Genomic DNA, 16,285 nt, shown 5'->3' with positions numbered 1-16,285 from the left:
GTTAAGTGGTTTTGATTGAGTTTCTTAATCCTGAGTTCTAGTTTGATTGCACTGTGATCTGAGAGACAGTTTGTTATAATTTCTGTTCTTTTACATTTGCTGAGGAGTGCTTTACTTTCAACTATGTGGTCAATTTTAGAATAAGTGCGATGTGGTGCTGAGAGGAATGTATATTGTGTTGATTTGGGGTGGAGAGTTCTGTAGATGTCTATTAGGTTGGCTTGGTGCAGAGTTGAGTTCAATTCCTGATATCGTTGTTAACTTTCTGTCTCATTGATCTGTCTAATGTTGACCATGGGGTGTTAAAGTCTCCCATTATTATTGTGTGGGAGTCTAAGTCTCCTTGTAAGTCTCTAAGGACTTGCTTTATGAATCTGGGTGCTCCTGTATTGGGTGCATATATATTTAGGATAGCTCTTCTTGTTGAATTGATCCCTTTACCATTATGTAATGGCCTTCTTTGTGTCTTTTGATCTTTGTTGGTTTAAAGTCTGTTTTATCAGAGACTAGGATTGCAACCCCTGCCTTTTTTTGTTTTCCATTCACTTGGTAGATCTTTCTCCATCCCTTTATTTTGAGCCTATGTATGTCTCTGCATGTGAGATGGGTCTCCTGAGTACAGCAAACTGATGGATCTTGACTCTTTATCCAATTTGCCAGTCTGTGTGTTTTAGTTGGAACATTTAGCCCAATTTCATTTAAGGTTAATATTGTTATGTGTGAACTTGATCCTGTCATTATGATGATAGCTGGTTATTTTGCTCGTTAGTTGATGCAGTTTCTTCCTAGCATTGATGGTCTTTACAATTTGGCATGTTTTTGCAGTGGCTGGTACCGGTTGTTCCTTTCCATGTTTAGTGCTTCCTTCAGGAGCTCTTGTAGGGCAATCCTGGTGGTGATAAAATCTCTCAGCATTTGCTTGTCTGTAAAGGATTTTATTTCTCCTTCACTTATGAAACTTAGGTTGGCTGGATATGAAATTCTGGGTTGAAAATTCTTTTCTTTAAGAATGTTGAATACTGACCTCCACTCTCTTCTGGCTTGTAGAGTTTCTGCCAAGAGACCCGCTGTTAGTCTGATGGGCTTCCCTTTGTGGGTTACCCGACCTTTCTCTCTGGGTGCCCTTAACATTTTTCCTTCTTTTCAACTTTGGTGAATCTGACAATTTTGTGTCTTGGAGTTGCTCTTCTTGAGGAGTATCTTTGTGGCGTTCTCTGTATTTCCTGAATTTGAATGTTGGCCTGCCTTGCTAGGTTGGGGAAGTTCTCCTGGATAATATCCTGCAGAGTGTTTTCCAACTTGGTTCCATTCTCCCCATCACTTTCAGGTACCCCAATCAGACGTAGATTTGGTCTTTTCACATAGTCCCATATTTGTTGGAGGCTTTGTTCATTTCTTTTTACTCTTTTTTCTCTAAACTTCTCTTCTCGTTTCGTTTCAGTCATTTGATCTTCAATCACTGATACCCTTTCTTCCAGTTGGTCAAGTTGGTTACCGAAGCTTGTGCATTTGTCATGTAGTTCTCGTGTCATGGTTTTCAGCTCTATCAGGTCATTTAAAGACTTCTCTACATTGGTTATTCTAGTTAGCCATTTGTATAATCTTTTTTCAAGTTTTTTTAGCTTCTTTGCGATGGTTCAGACTTCCTCCTTTACCTCGGAGAAGTTTGATCGTCTGAAGCCTTCTTCTCTCAACTCGTCAAAGTCATTCTCCATCCAGCTTTGTTCCATTGCTGGCGAGGAGCTGCATTCCTTTGGAGGGGGAGAGGCTCTCTGATTTTTAGAATTTTCAGCTCTTCTGCACTGCTTTTTCCCCATCTTTGTGGTTTTTATCTACCTTTGGTCTTTGATGATGGTGATGTACAGATGTGGTTTTGGTGTGGATGTCCTTTCTGTTTGTTAGTTTTCCTTCTAACAGTCAGGACCCTCAGCTGCAGGTCTGTTGGAGTTTGCTTGAGGTCTACCCCGGAGCCTGTTTGCCTGGGTATCAGCAGCACAGGCTGCAGAAGAGTGAATATTGCTGAACACCAAATGTTGCCGCCTGATCATTCCTCTGGAAGCTTTGTCTCAGAGGGGTACCAGCCGTGTGAGGTGTGAGGTGTCAGTCTGCCCCTACTGGGGGATGTCCCCCAGTTAGGCTACTCGGGGGTCAGGGACCCACTTGAGCTGGCTGTCTGTCCATTCTCAGATCTCAAACTCTGTGCTGGGAGAACCACTACTCTCTTCAAAGCTGTCAGACAGGGACATTTAAATCTGCAGAAGTTTCTGCTGCCTTTTGTTTGGCTATGCCGTGTCCCCAGAGGTGGAGTCTACAGAGGCAGGCAGGCCTCCTTGAGCTGTGTTGGGCTCCACCCAGTTCGAGCTTCCTGGCTGCTTTGTTTACCTACCCAAGCCACAGCAATGGTAGGTGCCCCTCCCCCAGCCTCGCTCCTGCCTGGCAATTAGATCTCAGACTGCTGTGTTAGCAATGAAGGAGGCCCTGTGTGCGTGGGACCCTCCAAGCCAGGCATGGGATATAATCTCCCGGTATGCCGTTTGCTAAGACCCTTGGTAAAACGCAGTATTAGGGTGGGAATGACCTGGTTTTCCAGGTGTTGTGTGTCACGGTTTCCCTTGGCTGGGAAAGGGAATTCCCTTACCCCTTGCACTTCCCAGGTGAGGCGATGCCTCGCCCGGCTTTGGCTCTCACTCGGTGGGCTGCACCCACTGTCCTGCACCCACTGTCCAACACGTCCCAGTGAGATGAACCCGGTACCTCAGTTGGAAATGCAGAAATCACCCATCTTCTGTGTTGCTCACGCTGGGAGCTGGAGGCTGGAGGTGTTCCTATTTGGCCATGTTGGAACCGCCCCCTTTGTAACTATTATAAAAGAGATTGAATTCTTCCTTTTTTTTTTTTTTTGAGATGGAGTCTCACTCTGTCGCCCAGGCTGGAGTGCAGTGGTGTGATCTCAGCTCACTGCAAGCTCCACCTCCCGGGTTCATGCCATTCTCCTGCCTCAGCTTCCCAAGTAGCTGGGACTACAGGCGCCTGCCACCACGCTCAGCTCATTTTTTTGTATTTTTAGTAGAGATGGGATTTCACCATGTTAGCCAGGATGGTCTTGATTTCCTGACCTCATGATCTGCCCCCCTCCGCCTCCCAAAGTGCTAGGATTACAGGCATGAGCCACTGTGCCCAGCCAAAAGGGGTTGAATTCTTGATTTGATTCTCTGTTTGTTCACTGTTGGTATACAGAAGAGCTATATTTGTATAGCTTGTTTCTGGAATCTTTTTTTTTTTTTTTTTTGAGACGGAGTCTCACGCTGTTGCCCAGGCTGGAGTGCAGTGGCGCGATCTCGGCTCACTGCAAGCTCCGCCTCCTGGGTTCACGCCATTCTCCTGCCTCAGCCTCCTGAGTAGCTAGGACTACAGGCGCCCGCCACCACGCCCAGCTAATTTTTTGTATTTTTAGTAGAGACGGGGTTTCACTGTGGTCTCGATCTCCTGACCTTGTGATCCGCCCGCCTCGGCCTCCCAAAGTGCTGGGATTACAGGCTTGAGCCACCGCGCCCGGCCTGTTTCTGGAATCTTAATCTTGTATCTGTAATTGTAATCTTGTATCTGGAAACTTTGCTGAATTCTTTTATCAGTTCTAGGAGCTTTCTGAAGGAGTCTATGGGGTTTTCAAAGTAAATGATCATATCGTCAGCAAACAGTGACAGTTTGACTTCCTCTTTACTAATTTGGATGCCGTATATTTCTTTTTCTTGTCTGATTGCTCTGGCTAGGACTTCCAGTACCATGTTGAAAAGGAGTGGTGAGGTAGGCCGGGCGCGGTGGCTCAAGCCTGTAATCCCAGCACTTTGGGAGGCCGAGACGGGCGGATCACGAGGTCAGGAGATCGAGACCATCCTGGCGAACACGGTGAAACCCCGTCTCTACTAAAAAAATACAAAAAACTAGCCGGGCGAGGTGGCGGGCGCCTGTAGTCCCAGCTACACAGGAGGCTGAGGCCGGAGAATGGCGTAAACCCGGGAGGCGGAGCTTGCAGTGAGTTGAGATCCGGCCACTGCGCTCCAGCCCCGGCGACAGAGCGAGACTCCGTCTCAAAAAAAAAAAAAAAAAAAAGAAAAGGAGTGGTGAGAGTAGGCATCTTAGTCTTGTTGCAGTTCTCAGAGGGAATGCTTTCAACCTTTCCTCATTCAGTATTATGTTGGTTATGGATCTGTCATAGATGGCTTTTATTACATTAAGGTATGTCCCTTTTGTGCCAGTTTTGCTGAGAGTTTTAATCATAAAGCTTGCTAGATTTTGTTGAATGCTTTTTCTGCATCTGTTGAGATGATCATGTGATTTTTGTTTTTAATTCTGTTTATGTGGAGTATCACATGTATAGACTTGTGTATGTTAAACCATCCCTGCATCCCTGATATGAAACCCACTTGATCATGGTAGATTAACTTTTTGATATGTTGTTAGATTTGGTTAGGTAGGATTTCGTTAAGGATTTTAGCGTCTATGTTCATCAACGATATTGATCTGTAGTTCTCTTTCTTGGTTATATCCTTCCCTGGTTTTGATATTAGGGTGATGCTGGCTTCATAGAATGAATTAGGAAAGGTTCCTTCTTTCTCTATCTTGTGGAATAGTGTTAACAGGATTGGTCCCCATTCTTCTTTGAATATCTGATGGAGTTCTGCTGTGAATCTGTCTGGTCCTGTATTTTTTTTGTTGGTATTTTAAAAATTATCATTTCAATCTCACTGCTTGTTATTGGTCTGTTCAGGGTATCTAATTCTTCCTGATTTAAGCTAGGAGGGTTGTATTTTTCCAGGAATTTATCCATCTCCTCTAGGTTTTCTAGTTTATTTGCATAAAGGTGTTCATAATAGCCTTGAATGATCTTTTGTATTTCAGTGGTGTCAACTGTAATATCTCCTCTTTTGTTTCTTAGCGGGGTTATTTGGATTTTCTCTCTTCTTTTCTTGGGTTAATCTTGCTAATGGTCTATCAATTTTACCTTTTATTTTGTTTTGTTTTTTGAGATGGAGTCTTGCTCTTGTCATCCAGGCTGGAGTGGAGTGGTGCGATCTCAGCTCACTGCAATGTCCACCACCTGGTTCAAGCTTCTCCTGCCTCAGCCTCCTGAGTAGCTAGGATTACAGGCACCCACCAGCATGCCCAGCTAATTTTTGTACATTTAGTAGAGACGAGGTTTCTCCATGTAGGTCAGGCTGGTCTTGAACTCCCGACCTCAGGTGATCTACCCGCCTGAGACTCCCAAAGTGCTGGGATTATAGGCGAGAGCCACTGCGCTGGCCCAATTTTATCTTTCAAAGAACCACCTTTTTGTTTCATTTACCTTTTGTATTTTTGTTTGCTTCAATTTCATTTTGTTCTGCTCTGATCTTGGTTATTTCCTTTCTTCTGCTGAGTTTGCGTTTGGTTTGGTCTTGTTTCTTTAGTTTGTTGAGATGTGACCTTAGATTGTCTGTGCTCTTTCAGATTTTTTGATGTAGGTGTTTAGGGCTATGAACTTTCTTCTTAGCACTGTCCTAGACGTATCCCAGAGGTTTTGATAGGTTGTGTCATTATTGTCATTCCATTCAAAGAATTTTTAGATTTCCATCTTGATCTTGTTTTTGACCCAATGCTCATTCAGGAGCAGGTTATTTAATTTCCATGTGTTTGCATGGTTTTGAAGGTTCCTTTTGTAGTTGATTTCCGGTTTTATTTCATTGTAGTCTGAGAGAGTGCTTGATATAATTTCAATTTTCTTAAATTTATTGAGGCATCTTTTGTGGCCTATCACATGATCTATCTTGGAGACAGTTCCATGCCCTGTTGAATAAGATGTGTTTTCTCTAGTTGTTGGATGAAATGTTCTGTATATATGTGTTAAGTCCATTTGTTCCAAGGTATAGTTTAAATCCATTGTTTCTTTGTTGACTTTCTGTCTTGATGACCTGTCTAGTGCTGTCAGTGGAGTATTGAAGTCCCCCACTCTTATTATGTTACTGTCAATCTCATTTCTTAGGTCTGTTGGTAATTGTTTTATAAATTTGGGAGCTCTAGTGTTAGGTGCATATATCTTTAGGATTGTGATATTTTCCTGTTACACAAAGCCTTTTTACCATTGTATAATGTCCCTCTTTGTCTCTTTTAACTGCTCTTGCTTTAAAGTTTGTTTTGTCTGATATAAGACGAGATACCCCTGCTCACTTTGGTGTCCATTTGCATGAAATGCCCTTTTCCACCCCTTTACTTTAAGTTTCTGGGAGTCTTTATGTGTTAGGTGAGTCTCCTGAAGGCAGCAGACAGTTGGTTGGTTAGTCCTTATCCTTTTTGTGGTTCTCTGTCTTTTAAATGGAGCATTTGGGCCATTTACATTCAATGAAACACTAGCTATTTTTTATACTGATTTTGTATCTTGCGACTTTACTGAATTTATCAGCTGTAAAAGCTTTTTGTGGTCTTTAGGTTTTTCTACATTAGATCATGTTGTGTACAAATAGAGACCATCTGACTTTCTCCTTTCCAATTTGGATGCCCTTTATATTTTTCTCTTGCCTGGTTGCTCTGGCTCAGACTTCCAGTACTATTTTGAATATGAGTGGTGAAATTGGGTATGCTTGTCTTGTTCTAGTGCTTATACAAAAAGCTTTCCATTTTTCCTCATTTGGTATGACGTTGGCTATGGGTTTGTCATATATGGCCTTTATTGTATATTGAGACACGTTCCTTCTGTACCTAATATGTTAAAAGTTTTTATCATGAAGGCATGTTGAATTTTATCAAATGCTTTTTCTGAATTGATTGTAAAGATTATATATTTTTTTCCTTCATTCTGTTGATGTGATATATCATATTTTTGGATTGGTGTATGTTGAACCCCTTCCTTGCATCTCTAGGATTAATCCCACTTGATCATGGCATATAATCTTTTTATGGGCTCTTGGGTTCATTTTGCCAACATTTTATTGAGGATTTTTGATTATATGTTCAACTGAGATATTGTCCTGTAGTTTCCTTTTTCTGTTGTGTCCTTGTTCAGTTTTGGTATCAGAGTAATGCTGGCCTCATAGAATAGTTTCAAAGAATTTCCTGCCTGTCAATTTTTTTGCAAGTCTGAAAAGAAGTGGTGTTAGTTCTTCTTTAAAGATTTGGTAGAATTCATGGGTGAAGCCCTGTGGTCCTGAGCATTTCTTTGTTGGGAGACTTTTTATTATTGCTTCAATCTTGTTACTTGTTATTGGTGTGTTCACGTTTTCTATTTCTACCTGGTTCAATCTTCATAGGTTTTCTGTGTCCAGGAACTTATGCATGTCGTTTAGGTTTTTCAATTTGTTGGCATAATAGTTGTTCACAATAGACTTTAATGATCCTTTGTATTTTGTGTTGTCACTTGTAATGTCTCCTTTTCTGTTTTTTTTGTTTGTTTTATTTATTTGTATGTTCTCTTTTTCTCAGTCTAGCTAAAGATTTGCTATTATGTTTACCTTTTCATTTCATTAATTTTTGTCTCAAATTTACTTCTGCTCTGATCTTTACTATTTCTTTCCTTCTACTAATTTTGAATTTGGATTGTTTTTGCTAGAGGTGTACCATTAGGTTGTTTATATGCAAAATTTCTACTTTTTTTTTAGTGGCTGAGCGTTTATTTTATTTTATTTTTATTATTATTTTTTGAGACAGAGTTTCGCTCTTATTGCCCAAGCTGGAGTGCAATGGTGCGATCTCAGCTCACTGCAATATCTGCCTCCCAGATTCAAGTGATTCTGCTGCCTCAGCCTCCCAAGTAGCTGGGATCACAGGCACCCGCCACCATGCTTGGCTAATTTTTTGTATTTTTACTAAAGATGGGGTTTCATCATGTTGGCCAGACTGGTTGTGAACTCCTGATCTCAGGTGATTCACCCGCCTTGGCCTCCCAGAGAGTTAGGATTACAGGTGTGAACCACCGCGCCTGGCCTATTTTATTTTTTTTTAACTTTTGAGATGGAGTCTTGCCCTGTTGCCCAGGCTGGAGTGTAGTGGCACAATCTTGGCTCACTGCAACCTGCACCTCCTGGACTCAAGTGATTCTTGTGCCTCAGCCTTCTGAGTAGCTGGGATTACAGGCACATGCCACCATGGCTGGCCAATTTTTGTATTCTTACTAGAAACGGGGTTTCCCAAAGTTAGCTACAGTTAAAAAAAAAAAAAAAAAAAAAGGCCTTTTCATTTCTACCACATGGCTGGGCTTCAAGTATTTCAAACTTATTCACTCTGCTTCCCTTTTAAATAGAAATTCCAGTTTCAGGTGATTTCTTTGCTCAAGAATAAGAGCATAGGTTGTTAGAAGCAGCTATACTACATCTTGAATGCTTTGCTGCTTAGAAATTTTTTTCACCAGATAACCTAAATCATCACTCTCAAGTTCAAAGTTCCATAGGTCCCTAGAGCAGGGGCACAGTGCCTCCAGACTCTTTGCTAAAGCATAACAAAAGTGACCTTTACTCTAGTTCTCAATAAGTTTTGTATTTTCATCTGAGACCTCTTTAGCTGGGACTTCATTGTTCATATTATTATCAGCATTTTGGACACAACCATTCAACCAGTTTCTTGGAAGTTCCAAACTTTTCCTTATCTTCCTGTGTTTTTTTTCTGAGCCCTCTGAACTGTTCCAACCTCTGCCACTTTACCTAGTTCCAAAGGTGCTTTCACATTTTCAGTTATCTTTATAGCAATGCCCTACTTCTGATACCAATTTTCTGTATTGGTCTGCTCTTGCACTGCTATAAAGAAGTATCTGAGACTGGATAGTTCATAAAGAAAAGAGGTTTAATTGGCTCACAACTTTGCAGGCTGTACAGGAAGCATGGCTGGGAAAGCCTCAGGAAACTTACAAGCATAGTGGAAGGCAAAGGGGAAGGAGGCACACCTTACATGGCTGGAGCAGGAGGATGAGAGGGAGGGAAAGTGCTATACTCTTTTAAACAATCAGATCTTGTGAGAACTCTATCATGAGAGCCACACTCAGGAGACTGGGTTAAGCCATTAGAAACCACCTCCATGATTCAATCGATACCCACCAGGCTTCACTTCCAGCATTTGGTATTACATTTCAACATGAGATTTGGGTGGTGACACAGATCCAAGCCATATCATATGGGTCTAGGCATTGATCCCTTTCTTCTTGGTTTTCTAATTTGTTGGTATATAGTTGCTCATGATAGTCTCTAATGATGCCTTCAGTCTCTGCTATCAGTTATAATATCTTTAAAAAAATTCTCTATTTGAATCTTCTTTATTTTTTTCTTTTTCTTTTTTGTTTGAGACAGAGTCTCACTCTCTTGCCTAGGCCGGAGTGCAGTGGAGCTGTCTCAACTCACTGCAACTTCTGCCTCCTGGGTTCAAGTGATTGTCCTGCCTCAGCCTCCTGAGTAGCTGGGATTACAAGTGCCCACCACCACGCCCAGCTAATTTTTGTATTTTTAGTACAGATGGGGTTTCAACACGTTGGCCAGGCTGGTCTCGAACACCTGGCCTTGTGAGCCACCCACCTTGGCCTCCCAAAGTGCTGAGATTACAGGTGTGAGCCTCTGTGCCTGGACTCTTTTTTTCATAGTGTGGCTAAAGGTTTTTTGATTTAGTTTATGTTTGCAAAACACCAGTTTTTAATTTCATTGATTTTTTTTTTGTATTTTTAAATTTCAATTTTACTAATTTTTTACTCTGATCTGAGTTCTTTCTTTTCCTCTACCATTTGTGCATTTCATTTGCTTTTGTCTTTCTTATTTGTTAAGATGCATCTTTAGGTTGCTTATTTGACATATTTCTACCTTTTTGATATAGGTATTTATTGTTTTAAATGTCCTTTTTTGTACTGCTCTTTCTGTGTTATGGAGATTTTGGTCTATTGTGTTTTCACTCCCACATGTTTCATGAAATTTAAAAATTTCCTCATTTTTTCATTGGCAAACTGGTCAATCAGGAACATATTTTTACTTTCCATGTGTTTGCTTAGTTTCCAAAGTTTTTCTTCATATTGATCTCTAGTTTTATTTCATTATGATCAGAGAAGATACTTGATGTTATTTTAATTTTTTTGAACTTTTTGAGACTTGTTTTGTGGTCTAACTTATGATCTATCCTGGAGAATATGCCGGGCACTGATGAGAAGAATGTGTATTCTGGGGCTGTTGGATGAAATGTTTTATAAATATCCATTTGTTCATATAGTGCAGTTTAAGTCTGATGTTTCTTTGTTGATTTTCTCTTGGATGAATACCCCAGGGCTGAAAGTGAGGTTTTGAAGTCCCCAGTTATTATTGTATAGGCATCTATCCTTCTTTTTAATTTTAATAATATTTGTTTGTTTTTTTTTTTTTTTTTTTTTGAGACGGAGTCTCGCTCTGTAGCCCAGGCTGGAGTGCAGTGGCGTGATCTCGGCTCACTGCAAGCTCCGCCTCCCGGGTTCACGCCATTCTCCTGCCTCAGCCTCCCGAGTAGCTGGGACTACAGGCGCCCACAACCGCGCCCGGCTAATTTTTTGTATTTTTAGTAGAGACGGGGTTTCACTGTGGTCTCGATCTCCTGACCTTGTGATCCGCCCGCCTCGGCCTCCCAAAGTGCTGGGATTACAGGCGTGAGCCACCGCGCCTGGCTAATATTTGTTTTATATAGCTGAGTGCTCCAGCATTGGGTGCATATATATTTACAATTGTTATATCCTGTTGCTGAATTGACTCCTTTGATATTATATAATGACCTTTGTCTCTTTTTATAGTTTTTGTCTTGAATCCTGTTTATTTATGCATAACTACTCTTGTTCTCTTTTGGTTTTCATTTGCATGGGTTATCTTTTTCTTTTTTAAAAAATTTTACTTTATGTTCCGGGATATAAGTGCAGAAATGTATAGGTTTGATACATAGGTATACGTGTGCCATGGTGGTTTGCTGCACCTGTCAATGCATCATCTAGGTTTTAAGCCCTGTGTGTGTTAGCTATGTGTCCTAATGCTCTCCCTCCCCTTCCCCTCCACCCCACAATTGGCCCTGGTGTGTGTTCTGCAATATCTTTTTCTTTTTTTTTTTTTTTGGTCTGCATATCTTTATAGATGAAGTTAGCGTATTGTTTTTGTTTTTTTAATCCATTCATCCACTTTGTCTTTTATTGGAAATTTAGTCCATTTATATTCAATGTTATAAGGTACAGGCTTACTAGTGCCATTTTGTTATTTATTTTCTGGTTGTTTTGTTGGTTCTCTCTTTCTTCCTTTCTTCTTGTCTTCCTTTGTATAAAAGTGACTTTTTCTGACAAGTTTTAATTTATTATTTAAAACTTTTTTTGGGCCGGGCGCATTGCCCCACGTCTGTAATCCCAGCACTTTGGAAGGCAGAGGTGGGCAGATAACGAGGTCAGAAGATTGAGACCGTCCTGGCTAACACGGTGAAACCCCATCTGTACTAAAAAATACAAAAAAAATTTAGCGAGGTGAGGTGGTGAGCTCCTGTAGTCCCACCTACTCGGGAGGCTGAGGCCAGAGAATGGTGTGAACCTGGAAGGCGGAGCTTGCAGTGAGCCGAGATTGCGCGACTGCACTCCAGCCTGGACGACAGAGTGAGACTCCGTCTCAAAAAAAAAACCCAAAAAAACCCAACTTTTTTTTGTATCCGATATAGGTTTTTGTTTTGTGATTACTGTGAGGCTTGCAAATAACATCTTATAACCAATTATTTCAAGCAGATGACAGCTTAACTGACTACAATGAAAATAAAAAAATAAATAAGCAAAAAGAAAACAAACAAAAAACCCAAAACTACACCTTCACCCCATTTCTTCACTTTGTCACTTCTTTTTTTTTTTTTTTTTTTGAGACGGAGTCTCACTCTGTCACCCAGGCTGGAGTACAGTGGTGTGATCTCGGCTCACTGCAATCCCCGCCTCCCAGGTTCAAGTGATTCTCCTGCCTCAGCCTTCCAAGTAGCTAGGACTACAGGCACCCACCACCACGCCCGACTTTTTTTTTTTTTTTGTACTTTTAGTAGAGATGGAGTTTCACCATGTTAGCCAGGATAGTCTCGATCTCCTGACCTCGTGATCTGCCTGACTTGGCCTCCCAAAGTGCTGGGATTACAGGCTTGAGCCACCGTGCCCGGCTGCTTTGTCACTTTTGATTGTCTCTATTTATATCTTTTTATGCTCAGAAAGCTGTTTCAGTTACTATTTTTGATAGGTTTGTCTTTTAATCTTCCTACTAATATATGAGTGTTTTAACACTATAGTTACAGTGTTATTCTGTATTCATCTGTTCATTTACCACTACCACTGAGTTCTATACCACCATGTGATATATATTTTTTACATTAATGTGCTTTTCTTTCAGATTGAAGAACTCTCTGTAGCATTTTTTGCAAGACAGGTTTGGTGTTGATGAAACCCCTCAGCTGTGTTTGTCTGGGAGAGTATTTCTCTTTCATGTTTAAAGGATAGTTTTATTGGAAATAATATTTTAGTTCAAAAGTTGTTTTTCTTAAACACTTTGACTATGTCATCTGCCTCTCTCTTGGCCTCTAAGTTCCCTGCTGAGTTGTCTCCTGTCAGACATATTGTTCTTTATATGTTCTTTATATATGTTCTTTGCTTTGTATGTTCTTTATATGTTCTTTGCTTCTTTTCTTTTTCTGCTTTTAGGATACTTTCTTTATCCTTGACCTTTGACAGTTTGATTAATATATTAATTCAGTTAGTCTTATTTGGGTTGAATCCTTTTGGTGTTGTGTGATCTTCTAATACCTTAATATTCATATCTTTTCCTAGGTTTTGAAAGTTTTCTATCAGTATTTCACTGAATAAACTTCCTACCCTACCTCTCTATCTCTACATCCTCTTTAAAGCCATTAACTCTTAGATTTGCCCCTTTGAGGCTATTTTCTAGATCTTGTAGAAAAGCTTCATTCTTTTTAAATTGTTTTTCTTTTCTCTCCTCTGACTGTGTATTTTTATATAGCCTGTCTTCAGGTTCACTAATTATTTCTTTTTCTTGATCGATTCTACTGTTGAGAGACTGAGACGTTTTTGAGTTTGTCAGTTGAATTTTTCAACTGCAGAACTTCTGTTTGAAATTTCAAAAACGATTTTAATCTCTTTGTTAAATTTCTCTGGTAGAATAATGAATTTCTTCCCTGTGCTATCTTTTAAGTTTGTTGAGCTTCCTCAAGACAGCTCTTTTGAATTCTCTGTCTGAAAGGACATATATCTTTGTCTTTCCGGGATTGGTCACTGGTATCTTCTGTAGTTCATTTAATGAGGTCATGTTTTCCTGGATACTCTTGATGCTTGTGGACATTCATCACTTAGGGGCTTTGACAAATTAGGTATTTATTTGTCTGTGTAGTCTGGGTTTGTTTGTACCCTTCATTCTTGAGAAGACTTTTCATGTATTCAAATGGGGTTGAGTGTTGTGCTCTAAGAATGTGGTCCTTACGGGCTAAAGGAGGTGCTCTAAGCCCAGGAATAATGCAGTTCTTGCTGACATCTAGAGGCGCTGCCTTGATGAGTTTGGGTAAGGTAAAGGAGAATTCCTTGGGTTGTCAGGCAAAGTCCTCTTGATGTCTTCCCTTTTACTCCTTCCAATCGGAAGTAGTCTCTCTACTGGGCTGCCTAGAGCACTTCTGTGGCTTCCACAGCTGGCACTGTGCTGGGTCATACCTGAAGCCTGTACAATACTGGATCTTGCCTGGTTACTGCTGATGTTTATTCAAGGCCCAAGGGCTCTTTAGTGATCAGGTGAATCCTGCCAAGACTGGGTCCTTCTCTTCAGGGCAGTGGATTCCCTTTGAATGAGGGTGGGTCTAGAAATCCCCTTCAGGAACTAAGTCCTGGAATTGACAGCTTCAGGAATCTCCTTGGTGCTTTACTTTGGCTGAGCTGGTACCCAAATTGCAAGACAGTCTTCTATACTCTTCCCACTTCTTTCCTTAAGCTAAAGGAGTCTCTCCCCAAGCTGTACTTCCTGGAGTTGGGTGCAATGTGATCCAGCCACTCCCCTGGCTGCCACAGCTGGTGTCACACTTGGTCACACATCCCAAGTCTACTGCCTCCAAGTCCAGCACAGCACCACAGCTTGCCTGAGGACTGCAGTACTTGTGGCCTGACAGCCAATTAAGCTTATTCTGGGCACGAGGCCACTTTAGTTAGCCAGAGGTGAGGTCAGTTGGGACTCAGGTTCTTCCTGCTGAGACTGAGAATTCTGTCTTGCCCAGGGCTGATCTAAATACTCCCTCCTTGGGTGCTAGCAGAATTCTTCTCTGTTTTGTGTTTTGCTGTAACATGGCAGCACTGAGTTCCAGTGCAAAGACCCACACTCACTTCACCCTCCCTCCCCCAAACAGTTTTTCTCTCTCCATACTGGGAGGGATCCTGTAGGCAATGCAAGACTGTCTTTCCTGTGCTCTTCAATTCCTCTATCCCTGATGTTATGTGAAAACCAGGTACTGTGATTTTCAGGTACTCACCTGAATTTTCTGGGTTCTTATGAAGGTGTTTATTGCATAGATAGTTGTTCAATTTGGTGTAAGATCATGGAAGGGTTCTATTTGGCCATCTTGCTCTGCTTTCCTTTATTTTTATTTACTGTTAAAACCTGGCTCATGATCAGTTTTTTCCTGTATGTAAACTTTCTTGAGGTGCTTTTGTTTTATATATCAGCAATGATTAAAAAAGCTTTCTCTTTTTTCTAGGAGAGCATATAGATTACTGTGGATATTCTGTTCTTCCTATGGCTATAGAACAAGATGTGCTAATAGCTGTAGAACCTGTGAAAACATATACTCTCCAACTGGCCAATACAAATCCCTTGTATCCGTGAGTATTTAAAATTGCTAATTTGTCTGTATGTATGGTTCTGTTTGTACCCAAATGAACTCTTTAGGAGACATCAGATTTATAACAAGTCATTTAATTTGTTGATATTTTGTACCTGACATTAAAAAAATTCTAAGGCCATTATTTATTATTTGTTCATTTTGTTCATTTGTCAATTAATTTAAGGAATATTTACCAAAGACTTACTATGTGATAGACATAGTCTTAGATACCAGGTGATACAAAGATAAATAACTCTGTCCTTGTGCGATAGGTACTTATCATCTATTGATCTAATTATCTCCAGCAAAGTAAGGTGATGTTTTCCTATGTTACTATGGCAGCTTATAAGTATCTTGTCATAGCATCTTACTATGCTGTATTATTATTATCTGTTTATTTACCTGTGTCACCCAGTAGACAGTAAACTATGTGACTTCAGGCACTGTTGCCTCTCTTCTTCAATGCCCTAGCATATAAAAAGAGTCTGATGCCTAATAAAGGTAACTTTCTAGTACATATGCTTTATCAAGTTAACAAAGTCTTTAAAAAAAAAATCTTAGTTTGCTAAGATTAAAAAAGTTTACTAATGGGTATTGAATTTAATTAAATGTCTATTTAGTATTGAAGATCAGTTTTTTAAAAATATGGTGAATTAGTCTGATGAAGTTTTTAATGTTGAGCCCTTTGCATTTCTAGGATAAACTCTACTTGCTTTTAATGTATTATAACGGATTTGACTTGATCATACAGAAAAAGATTTTGGCTTATGTTTGGCATATTATATGTTTGGCTTGTTCATTGGTTAGTTTATCTGCAATAACATTCATTTATTCAGAAAATATTTTTGATAAGACTCTGTACCAGCTTGTGCAAGATGTAGAAGTTTTTTACTTTTATATGGAACTTATTGTAGGAGATCTTTTTTTCCTTTTCATTTCACATGTCTGATAATATATCTTGTGTGCATTTTGGACCCTTGAAAAGCTCACATTATCTCAAACATATTTTTGTGTCATTGTTTATGAACATTTAAAAACCAGTGCATAATATTTTGTCATCTTGATTTAGTAAAATTTGCTTAATCATTCCCACAATAATGAATGTGTGGTTTCAGTTTCGTTTTTCACAAAAGTAGATCCTGAGACAGACCTACATGCAGGTAGTATATTTGAGAAATGGTCCCAGGAGCAGTAGGAAAGAGCATGAAGAATGAGTTGGGCAATTAGAGGTGAATTATCAAGATATATAGTCCCTGCTAGAGGCAGGAGGCTTGAATCTGCTAGGACCCCTAGGAAGCATGTAGTATGCCTCCTAGAATTGTCCATTTGTTTTAGCATTCATTGTGTAGGTATATCTTGTTTATCTATTTACCAATAACGGACATTTAGATCATTGCCAGTATTTGCCTGTATGAATAATACTGCTACAAATATTTATGTACAAATGTAT

General features: G+C 40.1%; 1 protein-coding gene across 11 annotated transcripts in view; it reads left to right on the top strand.

Moving 5' to 3' along the window:
* The window catches only part of LOC105490574 (galactokinase 2), a 275,378-nt gene that overhangs the window by 51,197 nt on the left and 207,896 nt on the right, over positions 1-16,285 (top strand). For all 11 annotated transcript variants that reach the window (XR_003019991.2, XR_011625304.1, XM_011756364.3 and 8 more), the window contains exon 3: positions 14,710-14,833. Coding sequence is in view for 9 of the 11 variants with exons in the window: in XM_011756364.3 (XP_011754666.1) it covers positions 14,710-14,833 (124 nt within the window). In the remaining 2 variants the exon portion in view is untranslated. The remainder of the gene's footprint in view (positions 1-14,709; positions 14,834-16,285) is intronic.

Source organism: Macaca nemestrina, chromosome 7 (genome assembly GCF_043159975.1).
Source record: "Macaca nemestrina isolate mMacNem1 chromosome 7, mMacNem.hap1, whole genome shotgun sequence".
NCBI classification, from domain to species: domain Eukaryota; kingdom Metazoa; phylum Chordata; class Mammalia; order Primates; family Cercopithecidae; genus Macaca; species Macaca nemestrina.
Note: the sequence above shows the minus strand (reverse complement) of the source record. Positions and strands in the feature narration are given on the sequence as shown.